At 56.4% G+C, this 22,676-nt stretch overlaps 11 protein-coding genes across 11 annotated transcripts; 7 read left to right on the top strand and 4 right to left on the bottom strand.

Moving 5' to 3' along the window:
- Positions 1 to 13: 13 nt before the first annotated feature.
- On the top strand, positions 14 to 4,075 carry PHSY_001773 (likely protein kinase; the record flags this gene model as incomplete). Its single annotated transcript, XM_012332399.1, has 1 exon — positions 14 to 4,075. One exon carries the CDS (start codon positions 14 to 16, stop codon positions 4,073 to 4,075), a length of 4,062 nt encoding a protein of 1,353 aa, XP_012187789.1.
- A 427-nt stretch (positions 4,076 to 4,502) lies between these two features.
- On the top strand, positions 4,503 to 6,194 carry PHSY_001774 (hypothetical protein; the record flags this gene model as incomplete). Its single annotated transcript, XM_012332400.1, has 1 exon — positions 4,503 to 6,194. One exon carries the CDS (start codon positions 4,503 to 4,505, stop codon positions 6,192 to 6,194), a length of 1,692 nt encoding a protein of 563 aa, XP_012187790.1.
- Positions 6,195 to 7,241: 1,047 nt separating this feature from the next.
- On the bottom strand, positions 7,242 to 7,685 carry PHSY_001775 (60S ribosomal protein; the record flags this gene model as incomplete). The annotated part of the gene is made up of 1 exon (XM_012332401.1): positions 7,242 to 7,685. The coding sequence occupies one exon, from the start codon at positions 7,683 to 7,685 to the stop codon at positions 7,242 to 7,244; it is 444 nt and encodes a 147-aa protein (XP_012187791.1).
- A 366-nt stretch (positions 7,686 to 8,051) lies between these two features.
- Positions 8,052 to 8,363, top strand: PHSY_001776 (hypothetical protein; the record flags this gene model as incomplete). The annotated part of the gene is made up of 1 exon (XM_012332402.1): positions 8,052 to 8,363. The coding sequence occupies one exon, from the start codon at positions 8,052 to 8,054 to the stop codon at positions 8,361 to 8,363; it is 312 nt and encodes a 103-aa protein (XP_012187792.1).
- Positions 8,364 to 10,105: 1,742 nt separating this feature from the next.
- PHSY_001777 (phospholipid-transporting ATPase) lies at positions 10,106 to 10,709 on the bottom strand (the record flags this gene model as incomplete). Its single annotated transcript, XM_012332403.1, has 2 exons — positions 10,106 to 10,197; positions 10,376 to 10,709. 2 exons carry the CDS (start codon positions 10,707 to 10,709, stop codon positions 10,106 to 10,108), a joined length of 426 nt encoding a protein of 141 aa, XP_012187793.1.
- A 51-nt stretch (positions 10,710 to 10,760) lies between these two features.
- On the top strand, positions 10,761 to 12,413 carry PHSY_001778 (amino acid transporter; the record flags this gene model as incomplete). Its single annotated transcript, XM_012332404.1, has 1 exon — positions 10,761 to 12,413. The coding sequence occupies one exon, from the start codon at positions 10,761 to 10,763 to the stop codon at positions 12,411 to 12,413; it is 1,653 nt and encodes a 550-aa protein (XP_012187794.1).
- Positions 12,414 to 13,539: 1,126 nt separating this feature from the next.
- Positions 13,540 to 14,304, top strand: PHSY_001779 (hypothetical protein; the record flags this gene model as incomplete). The annotated part of the gene is made up of 2 exons (XM_012332405.1): positions 13,540 to 13,689; positions 13,786 to 14,304. 2 exons carry the CDS (start codon positions 13,540 to 13,542, stop codon positions 14,302 to 14,304), a joined length of 669 nt encoding a protein of 222 aa, XP_012187795.1.
- Positions 14,305 to 14,415: 111 nt separating this feature from the next.
- On the bottom strand, positions 14,416 to 14,888 carry PHSY_001780 (mitochondrion protein; the record flags this gene model as incomplete). Its single annotated transcript, XM_012332406.1, has 2 exons — positions 14,416 to 14,517; positions 14,607 to 14,888. The coding sequence occupies 2 exons, from the start codon at positions 14,886 to 14,888 to the stop codon at positions 14,416 to 14,418; spliced, it is 384 nt and encodes a 127-aa protein (XP_012187796.1).
- Positions 14,889 to 15,389: 501 nt separating this feature from the next.
- On the top strand, positions 15,390 to 19,067 carry PHSY_001781 (hypothetical protein; the record flags this gene model as incomplete). Its single annotated transcript, XM_012332407.1, has 1 exon — positions 15,390 to 19,067. The coding sequence occupies one exon, from the start codon at positions 15,390 to 15,392 to the stop codon at positions 19,065 to 19,067; it is 3,678 nt and encodes a 1,225-aa protein (XP_012187797.1).
- A 36-nt stretch (positions 19,068 to 19,103) lies between these two features.
- On the bottom strand, positions 19,104 to 20,171 carry PHSY_001782 (hypothetical protein; the record flags this gene model as incomplete). Its single annotated transcript, XM_012332408.1, has 1 exon — positions 19,104 to 20,171. One exon carries the CDS (start codon positions 20,169 to 20,171, stop codon positions 19,104 to 19,106), a length of 1,068 nt encoding a protein of 355 aa, XP_012187798.1.
- Positions 20,172 to 20,537: 366 nt separating this feature from the next.
- PHSY_001783 (hypothetical protein) lies at positions 20,538 to 22,448 on the top strand (the record flags this gene model as incomplete). Its single annotated transcript, XM_012332409.1, has 1 exon — positions 20,538 to 22,448. The coding sequence occupies one exon, from the start codon at positions 20,538 to 20,540 to the stop codon at positions 22,446 to 22,448; it is 1,911 nt and encodes a 636-aa protein (XP_012187799.1).
- Between the last annotated feature and the right edge of the window lie 228 nt (positions 22,449 to 22,676).

The following is a 22,676-nucleotide window of genomic DNA, read 5'->3' on the forward strand; positions in this document are numbered from 1 at the left end:
TCCTGGCAACCGCATGGAGCCGCCAAAGGCTGTTCCGCTTCAGATTCCTTCCGAGGATGACGTGCCACTCTTCGATCCTAGCGGCCTCAGCGCATCGCTTTCCGCCGACGATTGGCACAACTCGTTCGATCTCAACAGCGTAGCAGCAGCCCGCCTTGGCATCGGCTCACCTACTTCGCAAAATGGTTCCGGCTCACTCTCTGCCTCCATAGCCAATCTAGCTCATTCCAACTCTCACACTCGCGAGAACACCGACTCGTCCTCGCGCCCACTCCAGTCCTCATCTATATCCCGTACCTCCTCCAACGACATTGCCTTGCAGTCGTCTCTCGACAATGCCGACGACGCTGCGAAACGAGGAAGACGTCGCAGAAGCTCTGCCATACAAGACACCGCACAGGCACAGGTCCATCCCACCGTGCTCCCGCAAAAGGACACTTCTGTTGGCTCCAAGGTCCGTATGTGGTGGGAGAGAAGCGCTGCTGGAACGCCAGACGTCGACACAAGCGATGCTCCCGTCGTTGAGCGTGAACCACCCTCTGAAACGCTACCGCCTCTCCGCATCGACGCTAAAGTGGAAGCAGAAGCATCCCCATCATCTTCTGTCCGCTCTCCCGCTGCCGATTTCCTCAGCGCCTTTTCCAGCCTCAATAGCGTGGTCCAGCCTGCCACATCCTATGACAACCGTTCGATCTCTTACAGCCCGCCACGTTCCGGCCATCGCAGCCTCGGTGCCTCGCTCATGCACGACGACACCCGCAACGGATCAGCCGCCCCTCCCAGCTTTGGCTCCCTGCGCGGCCTTGGAAGCGCCGCAGCACAGCTGTACGAGACACAGCTCACGACAGCCTCCGCTTCTTTGCCTCGGAGCGACGACGAAGGCGCCCGTGTCGGTCCCGCAGGCCGATATCTGCTGGGCAAGACCATTGGCGTCGGAGGCTTCTCCACTGTTCGCCAAGGCTGGGACCTCGAGGCGCAAGGACCAGCAGACCCAACTGCTCCTCTCATCGACGGCCAACGCAACGGACGCAGGGTGGCAGTCAAGATCGTCTACCACCATCACAGCCATATGAGCCAGGCTCAAGAGAATTCTTCCGAGACCCGGCACCACGACCTGCACTCGCACGAGCTGCGCATCTGGAAGAGCCTTCCGACGCATCAGCATCTGCTCCCATTGTTGCATCATGAAAGTCTTGCATTGGACACAGCGCATTCCGGCCAGCACCAAGGCGCAAACACGACCGCGGAGCTATTGATCATGCCGTACTGCGACCAAGGCAACCTGCTCGACTTTGTCCGCAGCGAAGGCGGCTCCGGCAGCGTCATCTTCTCTCCCGATGGTGGTCTGCCCTCGGCATCTCACGAGCGAAGGTCTGCCTCGGGCTCTTGGGCTGCACCAGGCTCGGCACGCTCGTCCACTCTTCTCTCGCGCAGCTCGTCGCTTCGTACCTCGATGGACGATCCCTCTCGACGCCATCCAGGATCGCGTACCGGATCTGGTTTCATCAAGGGTCGCAACGCTGTTCCCTCTCACGCGTTGGGTCGCGTAGCCTCTGTCTCGGCTGCTTCTCAGCTTCATACAATACCAGCTGGCCAAGAGGCGTCCTCGGTCGCATCGTCACCCGTTTCCGCTGCTGGCAGTATGTCTAGCGGCTCGCGATTGCTTCGCAGGACGGCAAGCCAGCTGCCGCGCAGCGAAGGCATCCCCATCGATGCCGCACGCGAGACCATGCGCCAACTCGCTTCGGCCCTCAGCACGTTACACACCAAATGTCACATCTTGCATGGCGATCTCAAGCTTGAGAACGTCCTTGGACAGGACCGGACATCGTGGAAGAAGCGCCAGCGTACCTCTACTAGCGGCTCTCACGGCGGTACGCATTCGAGGCAGAACAGCGGTAACCTTGTAGACTCCGTCGAATCATTGGCCACATCATCCGTCTCGTCAAAACACGTCCTCGACATGTCGGACGCCGTCATGCCGTGCTGGCGCATTGCAGATTTTGGCCTAGCCCAAGTCTTGGATCCGGCTCACGCCAAGGCTGGCATGGCAGGTGCGCCCGCTCTCATCCGCGCTCTCAAGGAGGAGGCGCGTATCTCAGACTCTCAGGGGGTGCAGAGTCGGAAGAAGGGCCACAAGTCCGGTCGTGGAGGATCCCTAGCCTATACCGCACCCGAGTTCTTACGAGCACAGGGCACGCCCGGCACCTCAAGTCCGGCGGCCGTCGAGTCCGCCGAAGAAAGCGACTTGCAGCCGGAATCGCCCTTCGCTGCCGATATGTGGGCGCTTGGCTGCATCTTATATGCCATGCTCAGCGGCAAATTGCCGTTCACCGACTCTTTCGAACCACGTTTGCAGATGAAGATCGCCAAAGCACAATGGGAGCTTCCTCCTCGGCTGCGTCGCCGAGCTGAACGTCTCACGGCGTCGTCGACCAGCACGCTAACCTCACAGGTCAGCCCGTCGGATCGCACACTTTCCACGGATCGGTCTAGCTCTGCTGGTCCAACGGATGCGAACGATCGCTTCGCTTTCAGCCAGCAGCGTCGATCCGTGTCTGGTTTGCCACGTGGAATAGCTAGCTTCGGGTCGATGGACCTGAGCGCTTCGCTGCCATCGCTGCTGCCCAGGGAGAGGCAGATGACCGAGCCGGCGACGGAAACGATGCCAGTACGTGCGGCTGTGGTGCATTCAGATCAAGTGGTCGGATCGGCACCTGGTCGCGCTGATCACCTCGAGAGTTTCGAGATCAACCAAGTCGCCAAGGCCAAGGCCGATGTGGAAGAAGATCCCGAGTCGGATCAGGACTCGGACATCGACTCTGGCCGGGACGGTCTCAGCTGGGACCGTGCAGCTGCTAGGCAGGTATTGCGAGGTCTACTCGAGCCGGATCCGCGGCGAAGATGGACGATCGAAAAGCTATGCACGAGCGCGTGGATTCGACGAGAAGGTATCGACCTGACACCGTCTGCCTCTCCCTTGCAGACCAAAGCTTTGGTCGGCGACTACTTCGGAGGTGAGAACGATCACAGGTTTGCAGCGCCCACGACAGCGAAACCCTCCTCCAGTGCCAAGGGCTTTGCTGCAGCTCGAGACATGACAAGTGCCGGCATGGACGAGGAGTCCCCGCAGATTCAGCACGGCAGGCGCTCTTCAAGTCTCGCCCGCACACGTCCGTCTCAAGTAGTGCTCGACAGTCCTGCGTCGGCAACCTCATTGGTGCAGTCACCCACAATCTCGGCGGACGGAGGTGATAGCTCCAAGCGTCGATCACGCTCAACATCGCGGATCTCGATCCAGTACCGTGACTCGAGCCGAAATCGTAGTACGGATGCTAGTGGAACCTCGACGCCAAATCGAGAGCGCGATCAGGCGTGGGCGCAGCATCACCTCGCGAGCTCTCTTCAGTCTCAAGCTCACGCGTGGCTCCATGCGACTGCCAAAGAGCGTAGCGACAGTCCAGCAGACTCGGAGCGGCGAGGTCGGATGCCCCGATCGAGGATGGCGGATCTGGATGAGAATACTACATGGAACGGAGAGGAAGGAGCCAGCAGTGACAGTCGCTCCGGATCGCAAGAGGCTGCCTCTCTTCGCAGGGTAGGCCCAATCGCCATTCGCGGACGAAGTCAGTCAAGAAGTCGCAGTCGTCATAGTAGAGAGTCGGCGTCTCCGGACCGTTTTGGACAACGGTCCACGTCACGATCGAGATCGACCTACTCTCTTTCGCGCGATGCGGGAATCAGCACCGGAATACTGTACGGACGCAGCGCCGAGCCTCAACCCACCGTTGGACTCGTTGTGGCGGACGAGACGCAGGCGCGACGCTCTTCGACCGCACGCAGCAGGTCGCGAGCGCCAGACGCTTTGGCGCAGATTTTAGATCGTCAGCGGTCACGAAGTCGGTCTCGGATCCGCGACGGCGGCGATGGAGCTCAAATCGATGTAACCACGAGCCGCAGCGCGTTTGCTTCTGGCACTGCAAATGACAGCACCATTGTATCGGCGGCAGCGGAGGACGGAGAGGTTTCGACGCGAGATCAAGAAGCACGAGGTCGCTCGCGCGATCGTAGGTGAACGGAGACGGCCTTTTAATATCGCATCAGATACCCGGCGTGCCTTTGCATACCATTCTATAGCACTCCTTTTCCTCCCATGGTGGTAGTCCGACGACATGCATGGTATCATCTTGTGGCTGTGATGTGAACAATGTCAGCACTTGGAGAGTGAGTTTGCATGTGATCCTGAGCAACGCCCAAGCGGTTGCCCGGATTGCGGGATGCGGATGACGGAAAAATCCACTACGCCTCCACACGCCGGAAAAAAAAAGTGACAGAAATGTGCTCTAGCTCACACTTCACTTCGTAAAGTCACAAAGTGTCCCAACTCTTGACTGAGCGCTCTCCGCTCTTTTCATCCATCTTCCCTTCGTCCCTCATTGCCTCCTTCACGACACCGTTAGTCTCTTTGTCTGGCATGTAAGATATTCGATGCGGATCCCACCATGGCCGAGCCTCCCTTTCAGATGCCCGGTCATCGGTGGGATCCAGACAAGAAACGGTTCTTCAAGATCCTGCCGGGTCAGATGCAATCGAAATCTTTCGATAGCGACACGGCTTCGGGATCGACAACTAAGCGTTCGCGGAAGGGCAAGCAGCGAGAGGTACCACCGCACGAGGGCAATCTCTTTTCGGAGACACATTTTCCCGCCATCGACGTCCGAACCTCCGCTCAAAAGCTTTCCAATCACAAGAGCGCTTTTCAAGAGGTCACCGTCGACCCTGTCACGCTCCGGCAACACGGCAGGCTGCCACTGCATGCCCGACAAATCAGCGAGCAACCTCGCATCCAGGCCGCCTACTCCCATCTCGCGCTGTGCACCGCCAGAAGGCCCTTCCGTGCCTTTCCGCACTCGACCGAGGTCGTCGATCTCCTGAGCGATCCAGACGCCTACTCTCTTGTCATACTCGGCAATGGATGGATAACCAGGAGCTATCCGACACATGCCGACTTTCGAGTCTTATGCGACACGCGCTACATTTGCGGTGGGCAGAGGCCTTCTTTCATGTGGAAAAGCTCCGACCTGCTTTGGTACGGCTGCTTTGACTCGGAAGGCCAGCAGAGCGGCATCTTTGTCAAGATGATGTCTCCGCGTGCTACAGGAACACAGCCGTCGTATTTGTCAGAATATTCAACCTCGCAATTTTTGAAGCATGATGCACCCATCCGCAGTTGCGGTCAGCAAGCATGGGCATTTGCCGAGGTCTTCGATGTTCCCCGCAACGCGCGACCGGCGAGCAATGGATCGCATACTGCGCAGCCCCGAACGCGAGGAGGAAGAGGTGCAGTCTTGTACGCCCTGTCGATGGGTAAGAAAGTCAAAATCCTCACCTACCACTTGCCGATTGCAGGGCTAGACCCCTCGCTGGCTGCTTCAGCCACAATCTCGTCCGCCAGCGATGTCATGGCGCTCGCATTCGATCTCAGCGGCGAATCACTCTACTGCGGCACTCGGTGTGGCCTGGTCATGGTCTGGCGACGTCCTACCAGCAGCTCAGCGATTGAGCCACCGCAACATGTGATGCCAGTCGACGCCGAGGGCTCCGTGACAAACTTGGCCGTCGTTTCGCCCACTGAACTGCTCATCGTACGCATCAATGGGGTCGTTCAGCTCGTCGACATGGCCACGGGTGAGACCCGGCAGCGATACAAAGGACACGTCAATTCGTATCAATACAAACTTGCCATTACGATCGACAAGAGATCGCGGATGTTTGCATTGGCCGGACTCGATCGTCGAGTTCGTGTGTGGTCGATCGACTCGCCTCTGCCCCTGGGCACAACGGCAACGTTCCTGCCTCCAGTCTATCACCCTCCTCAAAGGTTCCGAGAGGGCCAGTCACTAGTCAATCAGTCTTTGTACGACGAGTCCGAAGACGAAGCTTTCATCAACGCACATCCTGCTTCTAATGGCGACACAGGGATTAGGAGGGGCTCGACGCTGAGCACCGTCATCTTTGCGCAGGACCCGACCGTGCTGCGCTGGCATCCACGATATGTCTTTGAAGGAATCGACCCGTACGAGGCCGAAGCGATAGTTCAAGGACAAGGTCACCGATCTTGGCCACCGAAATCGCAGTGGAACGACCTGTACGTCGCGGTGGGCCCATGGGTCTACCAGTTTCGATTCCCGTAGTCTGCGGCGACGGAATGATCCGCCAAATGTAGCAAACGAAGCGTCGACAAGACTGGAATATACGACCCTTTGACACAACAAGCATTTCAATTCATGTATCACTAGCACCGTCACCGTCATGTGTACAAGTAACTCACAGCATACCTCCTCGACTTTCCGTTAAGATTCATTATTTCGAACACTTTACCAACGGAATCAACAAATCAGAGAGCAATCAACACACGAACGACACAAAACTGAAGAATTCGATTTGACGAAAATATGAATTGCAAGGAAAGCACAAGACTCAGAAACGGGTTGGGGAGGAGGGGCGATCTTCTACTCGCGGTGACGAGAGTGGAAGCTTTCCCAGATCGTGTGAAGACTCAAAGAGTAGGGACTCAACTCAATCTCACGAGAGGAAGGCACAAGCGCGAACGGTCAACCAGAGAGTGTGTGTGTGGCACGCAGACGTGTGTCTGAACCATCACCCCGCTGCGTCCATCCCCAGTAAGCTTTTCGAAGTCGGGTTCCGCTGATCCCTTGTTGTCCTGCTCTTGACGTTGTTGAATGATGGTTGTGGTTCGATGTCGATGACGACGACGAACTCCAACGACCATCAAAACAGAACAACGCAGAACAGCACCCGGAAAAAGTGCAAACCGACCGAAGATCGAAAAGCGAATAGAGGGGAAGGAAGACGGAAGGGGAGATGGCTTGACCCAAAGCCTAATTCGAGACTTGAACAGACGCTCTGGTGGACGTTTGGGTCAAAAGAAAGAATGGGAGTAAAAAACAACACCATCGCAATGGGATGGCTGGGATATATGGGGTTTTGGAGGAGGAGGTAATTGCGTATGGATTACACGAGTTGATGGATGGATGGATGACAGACGCCCCCCGAATACGGGACGTGTTGATCGGGTAGATGGAGCCAAGCGGACGAAGTTGAAACGGCCTAAAGAAGGGCCGATCGAGACTGTCGTCCAAGTGAAGACCCCTTTTGGAACAGGCGATCAAGCCGAAAGCAAGACAACCGGTAGAAGGTCGAGAACCCTGTCGATGCATTTAGATGAAGCCAATGCGGTTCGAAACGTCAAGAGCATCCTGGTCAGGGGTCAAACGAACGAAAGCCTTCTTCTTGCCATCGGGGCGGATCAGAGTGTTGATCTTGGCAGCCGAGACGTCGTAGAGCTTCTTGAGGGCACCCTCGATCTGGCGCTTGTTGGCAGCACGGTCAACGATGAAGACGAGCGTGTTGTTCTCCTCGATCTTCTTCATGGCCGACTCGGTGTTGAGAGGGTAGAGGATGGTGCGGAAGGCGTCCATGCGAGGAGCGTGGGGGACGCTCTTACGGGGGAAGCGGGGGTTCTTGGCCAGGTCGAGCGTCTTGGGACGACGGAAGGTGGTGTCGGTGCGGATCTTGCGAACCTTGGAACCGGAGGTACCCTTGAGGGCGGCCTTCTTGGCGGCGGTGGCCTTGACGGCCTGGGGCTTGTTGGCGGCGGGCATCTTGATGTTGATGGGGGATGGTTGATCGGTCGGAGAAAGATGATGGAGAAGAGACGAGGTGAAGTTCGACGTACGGCAAGGCTTGCAGCTGCAACGCTCCCAGCTTTGTCGCAGCGAAAAAGTTGGGCGAAAAGAAGGAATTCGCGGTAGCAGCTTAACAGCATTTTTAGAAATTAAGGTCGGCCGAGGTGATGTGATCAGGTGACAGATCAACCTCCTTTGGACGTAACATTTCGAAAACTTTTTGAATTTGAGAGTGCGCTGTAAGATCGCAGATAGTAATTCCATAAAATTGACGGCTCCCCGCCTCGCCTCGCCACGCCACTCGCCCACACACCCTGGCTCAGATAACGGAATGACTACTCGATGTCTCTGCCAATCCCACCAAATGAAGCCTATCTGTATGCCTTCGAGAGCGAAGACGCAAAGCACCTACTGACAGCACCTGACGAATTCAAGCCGACTCTAGCTCTCCTCAGCGACAGTCTGAAGCGTCTACGATGTCTGTGTCAGACGCGGGACGATCAATCGGAAAAAGACACGGAGATCAATCAGAAGAATGCAAATGGGTCTCCGCCAGGTTCCAACAGCGATGATGCTACAAGACCGAGCTCCGGTGTCGATGTCGCGAACCTGCATCCGATCCGGCACGAGCGATCGTCTCTGTCCTATCTGTGACAGAACGTGGGTGTTATCCTAGCGAATGAAAGCAAAAGTGGGGTTAACCAATCAGTGCGTTGCCCTGCAACGAGTGGGACTCACGATCATGGTCATCTGACAAACGCTTTTGCGGAAGCAACACCAACCAAATCGGTAGGGTATGATGGCTTTGTCGGTCGTCGGGCTTGGAAACGAAATTCAAAGCGGGAAAGGTGGTTGAGCAAGCCACAAATACCGATGGAAGCGAGATTATGCTGCCCCGTCTGTTGCAGTGTCATGAATCGCTTAGCCCTGAGGTCGGGATGCGCGAGCCACTGAACTCCGGCTTGGTGTCTACAGGAAAGGTTTGAGAGTCGATGACCGGCGAAGTCTCTGAGCGTGGTCGCGTTATCGGTTTCTTCGGTTGTTTCCGTTGTGTCCCGCGGGCCCACTCTCGCTTAGGGCAAAAGACCCGTAGTGATGGCGGGATTCCATTCTACTAGCTAAATTGGGATTTCAGACGCCGCCGGCGGAACCTTTCGAATTGAGCCGTGTCACCTAGTGACAGAAAGAGCGGCGAAGGCTCTGTCTTGGTTGACGCTGATGGCTCTGTTTCTGCCATCGTCGTGTGATGAGTTTGCTCCATTGGTCATTCCGATAAGCTTCGTCAGACAATGGAAACGTCCTACCGGCCCGACTCTCATCCGAACAAGAAGCGCGATAAGCGGTGAAAGAGAGGCAAAGCGGCGAGCATGTTATCAGAACGATTCGCGGCAGATCCCAGTGTGGCTTGGTCCAATCACGAAGCTTCAAGAGAGCTGATTTGTGATTGCAAGAACGGCCCGCCAGAGCTGCAAGTCGCTGCGATCAGATACACAGCGCTGCTTATTGTTCGTTGCCATCTTGCTTTTGGTCCGAGCACGAAAGTCCTTCACCGTCCAATGAGATCCTCTCTTGTGTTGTTTGGTCAACCAATCACATGCTTTGAAAGCCGACCGAATCCTCTCCTGCGCATATCGTCGACGCCACTATCAATCCGAATGTGTCGGTGGAAGCGATACTGATGTGCTCAACGTGGACTTCATTTCAGCACTCACGTACAAACGCTTTCTCCACCGATGCGAAGCTCCAAATGAGGTTCAGCCGCACATTTGCTGAGCTCAGAAAGGAGCGCATGCAGATGAAACGTTGGAGGAAAGGTTCGACTCGATCGAGGCCGATTCTCTGCGACCGTATCTGCTCACATCCTCTTCGTCACAATACAGTATGCCAGCCGCGCTCCGCAAATGAGATCGAACGCATGCACATCAGCGTCTCCGCTGCGTCTCACACCGACTCAAATGGCGTCAGAAAGAACCAATGACATTGAGGATGAGAGACACCGACAATGGCACGAAAGAGTGAGGGGTGGAAAGTAGACCGGGAACGGAGGGAGGCATCGCACCTGATTGGCGGGGCATTCGCCGTTTTCTTGCGTTGCCTCGACCTCTGACCCGGAATCTAGACTCCGACGGTAAGTCTTCGCGGTGGAGACTTGCCCTTTCCTACGGAAGCGATTTCTGACGCCGGTCTTTTGAGGCACTTGAACAGTCTCGGAACCACGCGACCGCGCCAGACCTGCGGTTCGAGTTTTTCCTTCGCAAAAAAAAAAAGAAAGGCCCGGTGTCACGGCCCAGACACTGCTCCGCCGCCTCCGCTGCAAACCACGAATTCGAATCACGGCAAGGAAAGAAGGAACACACAGGCGTGTGGCACGCGAGGCCCACGCGAACTTGTCAAATTCAGCAGTATTCCTGAGGTCTGGCCGCCGTGTACCGCCGCTTCTTGCCGTCGAGTTTCCTTTCGGAAGCCCCTACTGGAACATGCAGCTCGACTGCAGATGATACTGTGGGCCCATGATACCACAGCTGTGCGTCGGTACAACATGCAAGCGATTCGCCCTGACGCCCACAGCTGCGCTCTTCTCGCGCTCGTATCACTGCTGCTGTCTCGCCTATCGCCCACATGCTGCTTCTCTCGCCTCCATTGATTCCTATCGTGTCCAGACCCACCTTGCACTGTCCTGTGGATCCCCGTCTGTTTCGGAAGATAGGCAACTCGTCTGCTGCTATCCACCTCTCCTGCTCGATAAGGCTTGCTGCGTGACCCCACATTCGCTCGTGTCATTTGCTGATTGCGGACCCAACATTCGTTTCTCATTGGCTGACGATGCGTCGCCACTAGCAAGACGTCTGAGCTCTGGTCCACTCCCCTCGCGTTCTCGACCCGTCCTCTCGCCTCGTGCCGCTTGCCTACCAGCACGCCCGTTCCTGAAGCCACGACGCCTATCCATGCCACCCGCTCCCCCTCTGGTGTGAAGGTATAAAGGTCAACGAATCCCATCATCCTATCCCGTATCTTCATCCTTCTTCCATCCCTTTCACTCCTACACACACAATGTCCTACTCCCCTCAGCAAGAGAAGGAAAAGTCTGGCTCCTTCAAGGGCGGCGATGTCGTCGCCACCCTTGAGGATGGTGTCGGTGCCACCGACACCAACGCCTTTGACCAGCGCAAGGGCGAAGAGCTCAAGCACGCCCTCCTTCCCCGCCACATGGCCATGATTTCCATCGGCGGTGTCATCGGGACAGGTCTTTTCCTCGGTACCGCTTCCTCCCTTCACAACGCCGGCCCCCTCGGTCTGTGGCTCGGCTACCTGCTCATGGGTTCCGTCTGCTACGCCATGATGATGTGTCTCGGTGAGATGATCTCTTACCTTCCCGTTCCTGGTGGTCACATCAAGCTCGCCGAGCGTTTCGTCGGCAAGCCTCTCGCCTTCGCCATGGGTTGGAACTACTGGTACAACTGGGTCATCGTTCTCCCCGCCGAATTGTCTGCCGCTGCCGTCCTCATGTCTTACTGGTCCGATGCCAACCCTGCTATCTGGATCTCGGTCTTCCTCGTTGTCGTCGTCGCTATCAACTTGCTCGGCACTCGTGCTTACGGTGAGGCTGAGTTCTGGTTCGCCTCGATCAAGATCATCACCATCGTCGGCCTCATTATCCTTTCCGTCTGCATCGACCTTGGTGTCGGCAAGCAGGGCCGTCTCGGCTTCCGCTACTGGAAGAACCCCGGCCCCTTCAAGCAGTACCACGGCATCCAGGGCTCTCTCGGACAGTTCCTTGGCTTCTTCTCGGTCCTCATCAACGCTGCTTTCTCCTTCATCGGAACAGAGATCGTCGCCATCGCCTCTGCTGAAGCCAAGAACCCTCGCAAGTCCGTCCCCAGCGCCATTCGCAAGGTCTGGATCCGTATCTGCCTCTTCTACTTCATCGGCACTTTCATGATCGGACTTGTCTGCTCGTCGACCGCTCCCGAGCTCACCGCCGGCAAGAAGACCGCCGCCCGCTCCCCATTCGTCGTAGCTATCAACAACGCCGGCATCAAGGTCCTCCCAAGCATTGTCAACGCTGCTTTGGTCACTTCTGCTGTGTCCGCCGCATCGTCGGACCTCTTCACTTCAAGCCGAGCCCTCTACTCGCTTGCTATTGGCGGTTCCGCGCCCCGAATCTTCGCTCGTACCACCAAGCGAGGTCTCCCTTACGTCGCGGTTGCCGTCTCGATTGCCTTCTCCTTCCTCTCGTACATGTCGGTCCGCGATGGTGCCAGCACCGTTTTCGGTTACTTCGCAAACATGACCTCGATTGCTGGTATGGTGACCTGGTTCTGCATCGGTGTTATGTACCTCCGCTTCAACAAGGCTATGAAGGCTCAAGGCATGTCCCGCGACGTTCTGCCTTACCGCGCAGCTCTGCAGCCCTTCTGCGGCTGGTGGACGGTGTGCACTACCTTCATCGTCATGCTGTTCAGCGGATGGTCGGTGTTCCTCAACGGCAACTGGTCCGTCAGTGACTTTGTTACCAACTACATCCCCATTCCTCTCTTCTTGGTCCTCTACGGTGGAAACTGGTACTTCAACCGCAACAACGGTGCTCACATCCCATCCAGCGAGGTCGACCTCACCACCGGTCTTCGCGAGATCCTCGAGGCTGAAGTGCCCGAGGAGAAGCCTACCACCATCGGCGGCAAGGTCTGGGCCTTCATCTCCTAGACTGTCTTGTCTTTCGTCGACGTATACCACAAGCACGGTGTGATCTCGCATCGTTGTCTTCCTCTGTATTCTTTCTCTCTCATGCGTCTTGTAACGGGTTACGATTCCTTCTCATGATCAAAATTGATGCCTGACGGACTTGTTCTTGACCTACAATTCCTGGATGTGCTTGTGTGTCTGATCCGCCGGCATCCTCTGAGCTCAAAGCGTGCCTCTTACTCGATCATTGTTCTTGGTCGACATTTCTGTGAGCTTTGAAACCTCGTTTTGCCTCTCCGATAGTCACAGCTTAGGGGTGCTTCAAAGGCGATCTATCTCAGGGAATGCCAGCTTCAACTGTCGAGAGGAAGCAAGGTCGATGCATTTCGTGAAGAGCCGTTCATCTTTTCCTTGCGTTTTTTGACATCGTTCGCCTTGATCGTTCTGCTCGAAACTGGGCGTTGGGCCAGACTGGCTACGGCAGCAGAGGTGAAAGCATAGAAAGCATGAGAGGGAGTAGATGTATGTGTCGAATCAGCAGATAGAGATGACCCTTGGAATTAGAAAATGTGTTAGTGCGGAACCTCAGCGGCTGTTAAGGATCTCATACACGAGCTTCTACTCCACTCAATTTCGACATCCAGAGCTTTAGGGTTTAGCCATGCAGCATCGACAAGGTTGACAGCGAGATGAAGTACGTGTTGCAACAAGACCAAGAGCGTGTGAATTCTGCCCGTCGACACGCGTCCTGCGCTTGGCTTTCCTCCCTCGACCTTTGTGCGCTGCTGAAGACCAGTCGCCTAGGCTCAGCTCGCCTTCCGCATCCGCAGTCTTGTTTATCACCTCTCTCCTTGCGCACACCCAATGGAATCCGCTCGCGAGCTGCTAGAGACCAGTCGCCAAAGCTCAGCTCGCCATCCGCTTCCGCAGTCTTCTATATATTCTCCTCCCTCCCACACGCCCAGTTGTACCGGCTTTCCTCCATACCACCATCCCCATCCCGCAGCATATATACAGACCTACCTTCTTCGTACATCGCTTCGAGACCTCGTTCCATCCTCATCATCTTCCTTCTCAGCGTTCGCTTCCAAATTCGCACATTCCAGCGATCAAACACCTTTTCTCGTCGTCGCAATCAGCATCAAAGATGTCTTCGGTCCCTGACGCCAGATACACCGGCAGGATGGGAGAAGGTCTCACCGAGGCTCAACTTTACGAGCTCGCAAAGACGTACGCCGGAAGAATGGCGCAAGGAGCCGACGTCGGGCCTCTCCGCGACATGCCACATGCGGAACTGGTGCGGACCGTCGAGCACCCGGACTACAAGTTCTTGCAGCAGACATGGCCTTACGGATACGGATTCTTTTGCGGCAACGTCGTGTCTGTCTTCTAGCTGGCTATCGGCATGCAGGTCGAGGGCGATCCGCTTGATCAGCTCGATGCTCTCATCAAGCGACTGGGCTTCTACCCGCACCAACAAGAGCAGGTCAAAAAGGTCCTCGAGGTAGCTTTCCACACCTTCCTGGCAATGCAACTGGTTTCGAGCGGTACCACCTGGCCAGCAACCTTCGACTCGTTTGATCACGAAAACCTGACTAAAGCTATGTCGGTCCTAGATGCGCATCCGCTGATGCACAACCTGATGCATCCTCCGGCCTCCTTCTATGAAGGTATGGCGGACGTACTCAAGAAGGACCCGCATCTGCCCAGCGAAGCGGTCTTGGAGACGGTCAGGCAGGGTGTCAGAGTGCGTGAAGAAGGTATGCACCAAACCCTTGTCAAAAAGGCCTTGTCGATGGCCATACAACTTCAGTACACGACTGCTTCTCAAACGTGGCTCTCGGTGGAGAGTCAGCGAAATGCCACCCACCGAAGCCAGTGGGAGCAGCTGCGTGGAATGACGAGGATCTAGAAAGTCAATTTCGGCGCCAGTGATCGAGAAGATCGAGTCCAGACCCTTTTCGGCCTGAGACTAATGATGTACGTCAAGATGCTTTGATTACGGTGTACGCGTGACAGTGGATCATACTTTGTGTTTGTGATCCGCCTCGGTAGTGATGGGTGTCGACTCGCCGGCAGAAGGTGCCCTGATTTCAGCCAGATCCGAAAAGTCGTCTTGCTTGACCTGAATGTACGAAGAAAGTAGCGAATGACCATGCAAGCGAAGTCAGTACACAGCGTGATGTTGAAAAGCAATGTGACGAGAGTACGAACCTTTGAGATCGAGTAGAAATAGACACTGGTGGCGAAACCCATGATCAACGAGCCGGTGATGAGGTTGCGCATGCGATACGGCTTTCTTGCGCGTTTGAGACCTTCCGAGATACCGTATCCGTCAGGGTGGTAGGTAGCATGTGTGGATCGAGGGGGAACAGTGGATTGTGTCGCCGAGCCGTAGGATGCGTTGGGGCCGCTACCGGCTTGCGTCGAGTTGAAACGTGCCGATGCAGGTGCGCGCGAGCCAGAAGCGGCGCTGAGGAGCGGGAAAGACAGCATCTTTGCGAGAAACGCTTTGCGGACACGGCAACGGATTGGTGATGGTAGCGAATAGTACGAGCTGGTGGCGAGCGAAAGCAAGCAATGAGGTAACAAGACTCGCTCGTTGCCGAAACAAAGAAAAGGCTCCGAGAAGAAGCCGAATCCCGAAGAATGAGAGTATAGGGAAACAAAGTCTAACATCTCTAGACCGACAGGCCAAACTGAGCCATTGAACGCGACAAGCGTGTGACGCGCAACAAAAAAGTGACTCTGCTCTTCTGTCGGCTAATTTTGTTGGCAGCAGAAGGCGGAGTGAATTTTGCTGAGTTGCAAGAGGGAAATATCAGCACGCGAGCATTGACCACCTTGAACCTTCTGGATGCCCACCATACACCAAAACTGCAACGTCACTCACCAGTCACCGTGGAGATATCCCCTGTCGAAGCCATGGTGTATCATCCAGGTCCTATAGCAGACTAGCAAGCCAGAAAGCGAGCGAGCAGCCGTAGCCTCGCCGTCATGCCCGGCATACCTTCCAAGCCAAACAACATACCCTTGGCCTCGTCACTTCCCAAGGTCAGCTTCCGCAAAGTACCGCCAGACGAGGCGCTCATCTTTCACATACCGCCTGGAATCATCGACGTACATACTCTACCGTTCGGCTTCAACGATGGCTCCGACTACGAAAAGCCACACCACTACATTCGCTATCTCGAACCCATCGAGGGCGACCTCAAGCGCCAGGTCGAATATGACATGGACGAGCAGGACCAAGAGTGGCTCGATGCGCTCAATCATGACAGGCGCAAAGACGGTCTCGATACCATATCGTACGAGGTCTTTGAGATCATCCTCGACCAGCTCGAAAAGGAATGGTTCGATCTCATGAAGCGCGTTCCGCCAAAAGCACGCCATGGCGCAGCGGCCGACCTTACAGGAGACGGTGCAGATGCCCAAGACGCCGACTCTGACGGTGGCGAAGACAGCAAGTGCGCCATCTGCGACGATGGTGAGTGTGAGAACTCGAACGCCATTGTCTTTTGCGACGGTTGCAATCTCGCCGTGCATCAGGACTGCTACGGAATCCCATACATCCCTGAGGGTCAGTGGCTCTGTCGCAAATGCACCGTCTCGCCCGACCGTGCTGTCTCGTGCATCCTCTGCCCTCACGAAGGAGGTGCTTTCAAACAGACCACCACCGGCAAATGGGCTCACCTTCTATGTGCAATGTGGATCCCTGAAACCGGCGTAAGCAATCCTGTCTACATGGAGCCTATCGATAGCGTCGAACGCATTCCAAAGGCAAGGTGGAAGCTTCAGTGTTACCTGTGTAGGTACAAGATGGGTGCCTGTATACAATGCGACAATCGTTCCTGCTTCACGGCGTTTCACGTCACCTGCGCTCGCAAGGCCGGCCTTCTCTTCCGCACAGAACGCACGCGCGTCTCGCATCACCTCTACGACGACTCCGACAACAGCGACGACGAAGGCTCCGAGGTGCTGCGCGCCTGTTGCCATCGGCACATGCCTCCGAACATGAGGCATCAGTTCAAGATCGACTTCGGCCGCCAAGCTGCTGCGGACGACGATCGTTCCGAGACCTCCTATCGTACGTCGCCTTTCGTCTCCTCCCGCACCCGCGAGCTCTCGGTCGAGTTTGGCGTGGGAGCGCCACTGATATCCGTCAGTCGTCGAAGCTCCCTTGTCGGCAGCCATGACAGCGCATCAGCTACCAACGATGCCCGCAGCACGTCCAAGTCGGCTCGTGCGTATAAGAAAAGTTTCAAAGCGGGGCCTCCACTCGTCCCTGCCTACATTGCCAACCGCGTGCTCGAGTACATCACCAAGGTTCATCTTCGCAAGAAGGCCACCGCCGTTCAAATTATCGCTCGCTACTGGTCGCTCAAGCGCGAGGCCCGTCGGGGTGCCCCTCTTCTCAAGCGTCTACACCTTGAGCCTTGGACCGCCTCCACACAGAACAAGGAGCAAACCGACGCGCAAAAGGGCAAGAAGCTTCACTTCCTCCGCAGCATCCGTGGAGACCTCGAACGTGTGCGCATGCTGGTTGAACAGGTCCGTAAACGCGAAAAGGAAAAGTTGCGCCAAGCACAAGAGATCCGCAACTCGCTTGTCGAGCCCGTCTTGTTTCCTTTCCATGCCGACCTGCGCGCTGCCGTCGCAAAGCTCGAAGCCGTCGATCGTTATGGCTTCTTTGCGCAGCCGGTCTCCAGGATCGACGTGCCTGATTACTACGACATTGTCAAAGAGCCTATGGACTGGACCGCCATCAAGGACAAGATTGCCACAAAGACGTACGAATCGGTCGACGAGATGCGCCAGGACGTCCTCAAGATTGCTACCAACGCCATGACATACAACAAGGCAGATACCCCCTATCACAAAGCCGCCACCAAGATCCTCAAGATGATACCCGATGTCTTCAACGAGTTGGCAGCAATCAAAACGTCTCATCTCGTGCATCACCAGCAGACCAAGGCGCAGGCAGAGGCAGCGGCGAATCATCAGGCACAAGAGCTGCGATCTGATGAGCATCCGTCCCTCGAATCGACTTCAGCAGACACAGCATATGCCGACATTCGACAACAGCTGCTCGCTTTGGGACTCGAGCCTCCAACAAGTCTGATCTCACTTCTACGAGACTATCGCTTGATGGAGGATGCGGAGCAAACGGATCTCAGACAGCAGGCTTACGGAACACATCCGTTGCCTCCGACTGTGCATGTCAAGGCAGAAGAGGACGCTCAGGCAGACGGACAGGAAGGGCAGGTAGCGACACAACGCTGCGTACCCATTGCGCCTGTGACCAACCTCATGGAAGACTTTATTCGCCAGTTGTACGTGCCGCCGCCATCAATTACCAATACGGCAACAGTCTCCCCCACAGCAACAACGAATAGCAAGCATTCGACCGTGAAGACGTCAGCAGCAGCACCAGCCGAGAAAGGGCCTGTCTCTACAGCACGCAAGCGCAAGCCTTCGGAAACGCAGCCAAAGGAGCCCGTCGAGAGGAGAACCACACGTCGGTCCATCGCTGTCGAAGCTGCTGCCGCACCGTCAACAGCAGATGACACAAACAAACAGCAAGCAGCCGCGGAAGCTGCCCCTGCGACTCCAGCACGCAGCAGACGCCGAAGCACGCAAAGTTCTGCACAGACAGCGCCGACCGATGAGGCTCGTCGGCCGCTGGCCGAAGCGGAACGAGCAGAGCCGATGAAAAAGTCGACCTCGCAGACGTCCAGCAAAACGCAAGACGGCATGCAAGTCAAGGAAGACGTGGGTGCACACGACTCTTTCCTCTTGTTCAACACTGGCTGGGTGCTTCCCGAGGGTTCCAAGCGTCATCGCAATAGCGCTGCGCGACCAGAGATGATCGGTCAGCGGCCTCGCAAGATCTCGGCGCCTGAGTCACCCGGTCCGTCGGCCGGTACTGGTGCTGCTGACCTGTCTAAGCTGGCAACGCCGCAGCAGCGGCCGAGGTCGCGAACCGTGCTCTCTTCGGACTATCGCTCAACACCGGCGTCATCCACGGCAAAGGGCAGCACGCGCAAACCAAACAGGAGGGCTAGCCAAGATGCAAACACGGCGGCTAGTTCTCCACTCACGACGGACGATGAAGGCGCAATGGACGTCGCTGCTGAATCGCCGGCAAAGTCGAGCAGGCTGAAACGGTCGCGAGCGAGGGAGGCGAGCGCTGCCGAGGCAAGTGTCAACGACAACGTTGATGACGACACGAAGACACCTTCATCGACACGACGCAGTGCTCGAACACGTACCGCCTCGGCGGATCTCGCGGCTTCTCCTCCTGCTTCAAAGCGACAACGTACAGCGTCGAAAGGGTCGCCGACCAAAGCAGCCGTTGATTTTGTGGCCAACCCTCCAGCAGCCGGTACGAAGGTATGGGCCAAGGTGGACACTTTCCCACACTTTCCTGCGGTCGTCATCCGAGACAGGTCCGATCTTCCCGGAGAGATGCTTCGAACCGAGCCTGAGGACGGACGCATGGTGGCGGTGAGGTTCTTTGGCAAGCAGACGAGCTACGGGTGGATCACACCGCAAAAATTGGCTCCGTTGATGGTGGATGAGGGCGAGGACGAAAAGTATCTGAGGCTTGCTGCGAAGAAGGGCAAGACGAAGCAGGTTAGAGATGCGTATGAGGAGGCCAAGACTCGGGAGTAGGATGCAGCAATGTGAAAAGTCATGGCATTGTAGCCACTAGGTCAATCGAATGAGTAAGAACATGAGCATCCAACTGACGATAACGACGAGGATGGCCGAGAGGATGAACCAACCCATGCTGCGGGCTTTCTTCGAGTAGACTCCGAGTCTTCCGCGTGTGCGGGTCATGAGGTCGAGGTTGTGGCCGAGATCGGTGCCTGCCTTTTCGAGGAGGAGGCGGTCGCGTTCGAGCGAGTCTGCGAAGGCGAGCGAGTTGGATTTGAGCACCGAGGCCATGCGCAGGAGTTCGGAGGAGAGGGCTTCGTGGGTCGCGCGGTCCGATTGCAGGATTGTTTCGCTGGCGGAGGTTGTGGCTGGTGCAGAGGTGGTAGGGGCGGTGGTGGTGAGGGATGAGGGGGGTTGGGTGGAAGAGGAAGAGGAGCGCACGGCTCGATCGTATTCTGAGTAGTCTTCTTGGTCGGTGGTGGATGGCTGAGATTTGATGCCGCCTAGCTTTAATGTAGAGTGGAGCTCTGGATCTGTGAGGATCGATTCCGCATCTGAGACGTCGTCGTCTCCGTCAACCGAATTGATGGAGGAACGGTCATCTTGGTCGTCGATGGCGGAGAGTGTACGTTGCTTCCAATACTCGTACCCTTGCCGTGTCGCAGAGTCGTATGAGGAAGGTGCTGCTGTTGAGGGCTGTGGACCGACTGCAGCCGTGAAAGTGCTCTCCGACTCTGCGTCGCTCGATACACTCAGCATCCTCAACAGCGACTCCACAATGCCGATGTCCTGCCTTGTTCTAGCCAGTGCCAACTCTCTCGGCTTGCCATCTCCGGCAGAGCTAGAGCGTTGCAGCTGAGCTGCTACCTCGCGCAGATTTGTGAGCAAGGTCAATGTACTCCAGAACAGCTGCGGGTCATCGCTGCGGGAGTTTGCGGTGGTGTCGGTATCAGCAATTTGAGCGTGAAGCGCATCGACACGTGAAGCGAGGCTGGCGCTGCGCTGGACGAGGTTGTCTAGGTTCGGTGATGCAGAAGTGCTGCCATTGTTGGATGTAGATGAGGTGGAAGGAAGACGTGCGAGGTATTGTTCGAGTTGATGGCGCGAAGCTGCTGACATTGAAGGCAGGCTAGCCAGGGGGGCGGCTTTGTGCATTTGCGACATTGCATGCGCAGAGTGGAATGGAGTGCAAGAGTCTGCGATGGGATGGTTGCTGTCGAGGGACGAAGGTGTTGAGGTGGAGCTGTCATTCGTTGGCACTGCGAGCACAGACCTCGGAAGTCGGCGGTTGCGTGAAGATGTTAGATTCGAGAGTGACTCCTCTGACGTTTCGTTGTGCGCCAAAAATGTTTTCCGATATGATGTTTCTTCTTGTCGTATTCGCCATCCCTTCCACCATCACAACCTTATCTAGCGTACTTATCCCATTCGCGGCCTTGCCCACACATCGGCGGCTCTACCTGAAACGCGCGCAAACATCTATTGATGTCATTCTTGCGCTCCTGCGTCCTTCCAGCTACTCGTCGACTACCTTGCCTTGCATCCGCGCTTTCAGCACCCTCAAGCTATCCGCAGCTTCGGTGTCCGTTCAGCACGCCATCTACATCGCCGCAGCTTGTCAGACCCTTCCATACAAGTCGTACAAACCTGTTCAAAATGTCCTCCGCTGACGCCGATCAGGCAAAGATTGCCGAGCTTCAGGCGGCTCGCGCCGAGCAGGATGAAAAGGTCCAGCAGCTCCGAGCTGCTAACACCGAGCAGTCGACGCTGAAAGCCGAGATCGGCAAGCTCAAGAAGCTCGAAGCCCAGCTCGCTGCCATGGGTCTCGGCTCGTCCAAAGCAGGCTCTTCCAAGCAGGAGGTCAAGTTCACCCTCAAGACTCCCAAGGGTACACGCGACTGGGAACCGCTTGCCATGTCGCTCCGCAAGCGCATCTTTACCACTATCGAACAGGTGTTTTCCGCCCACGGTGCCGTCACCATCGACACGCCCGTCTTTGAGCTCAAAGAGATCCTCTCTGGCAAGTATGGTGAAGACTCCAAGCTCATCTACGACCTGCAAGATCAAGGTGGAGAGCTCTGCTCGCTACGATACGATCTTACCGTCCCCTTCGCCAGGTTCGTCGCCATGAACCAGGCCGAGTACGGAAACGTCAAACGCTACCACATCGCAAAGGTGTACCGCCGCGACCAGCCTGCCATGTCCAAAGGTCGATTCAGGGAGTTTTACCAGTGCGATTTCGACATCGCCGGCGTCTACGATCCCATGGTCCCCGATTCCGAAGTGCTCTGCATCCTTGTAGAGACGCTCAGCGCTCTCGGCATGGAAGGTTTCACCGTCAAACTCAACCACAGAAAGATCCTGGACGGCCTCTTTGACATCTGCGGTGTGCCCTCCGACAAGATCCGCACCATCAGCTCCGCCGTCGACAAGCTCGACAAGAGTCCCTGGGCTGAGGTGAAGAGAGAGATGGTCGAGGACAAGGGCCTGGCTGCAGACATCGCTGACAAGATCGGAGAGTATGTCAAGCTCAAGGGCGGCAAGGATCTGTTGGCCAAGTTGAAGGCGGACGAGGTCATGATGGCTCACCCGGTGGCGTCGCAGGGTGTCAAGGATATGGAGTTGCTCTTCGACTATCTCGACGTGTACGGCATCTCCGACCGTATGAGCTTCGATCTCAGTCTGGCGAGAGGATTGGACTACTACACCGGGTTGATCTACGAAGCTGTCACGGCGGCTTCTGCTCCTCCTGGATTCAACGGCGACCAAGCGGCTGCCACGGACAAGAAGAAGAAGCCCAAGAAGAAAGGAGCCGATGGAGAGGAGGAGGTCGACGAATCCTCCGTGGGTGTTGGATCCATCGCAGCTGGTGGACGATACGACAACCTCGTAGGAATGTTCTCCGGATCTAAGAAGCCCGATGCCGTTCCATGCGTCGGCGTCTCGATCGGCGTAGAGCGCGTGTTCGCCATCATGACGCAGCGTCTCAAAGAGAAGGAAGCCCAGGGCCAACGCTCCACCATCCGCTCGAAAGAGGTCGAGGTGTACGTCATGTCCATCGGCGGTGAAGGCTTGCTCAAGGAACGCATGCAGGTAGCCAAGATGCTCTGGGATGCAGGTATCAAGGCCGAGTTCATGCACAAGGCCAAGCCTAAGCTTCCCCAACAGTTTGGCGTGGTGGATAAGGAGGCGATCCCATTCGCTGTTATTCTCGCACCCAACGAGTGGAACGCCGAGTCGAGAGAGGTGAGGGTCAAGCAGCAGAAGGGCAAGGATTCGGACGAGGGTCAGGGTCAGGGTGAGGCGGTCAGGTTGGATCAGTTGGTGGAGCACTTGAAGAAGTTGGGCGCTGGAAAGGGTGCGGTCGCATTGGCAGAGCGGGAGAGCATTATCTGAACGAGTGCAGTTGAGGTGGAGCATGATCTTCGACGCCTCTAGAAATGCGAATGTCTTGCTTGACTCTTCGATCGCTGGCGCCTTGGTAGGGTTGATGTGCTGAGCTGTGCTGAGCTGTGTGGTGGGGGGTATCTGATCAGCTGACGTCGGCTCATCCGCAACCGCAACCCTCGGCGCTGCAGCCGCCTTCTCTCGTCGGAACTCGCCGTACCTGAGCCGCAAAGTCGC

The sequence above is a fragment of the Pseudozyma hubeiensis genome (assembly GCF_000403515.1).
Source record: "Pseudozyma hubeiensis SY62 DNA, scaffold: PHS20, whole genome shotgun sequence".
In the NCBI taxonomy this organism is placed as follows: Eukaryota; Fungi; Basidiomycota; class Ustilaginomycetes; order Ustilaginales; family Ustilaginaceae; genus Pseudozyma; species Pseudozyma hubeiensis.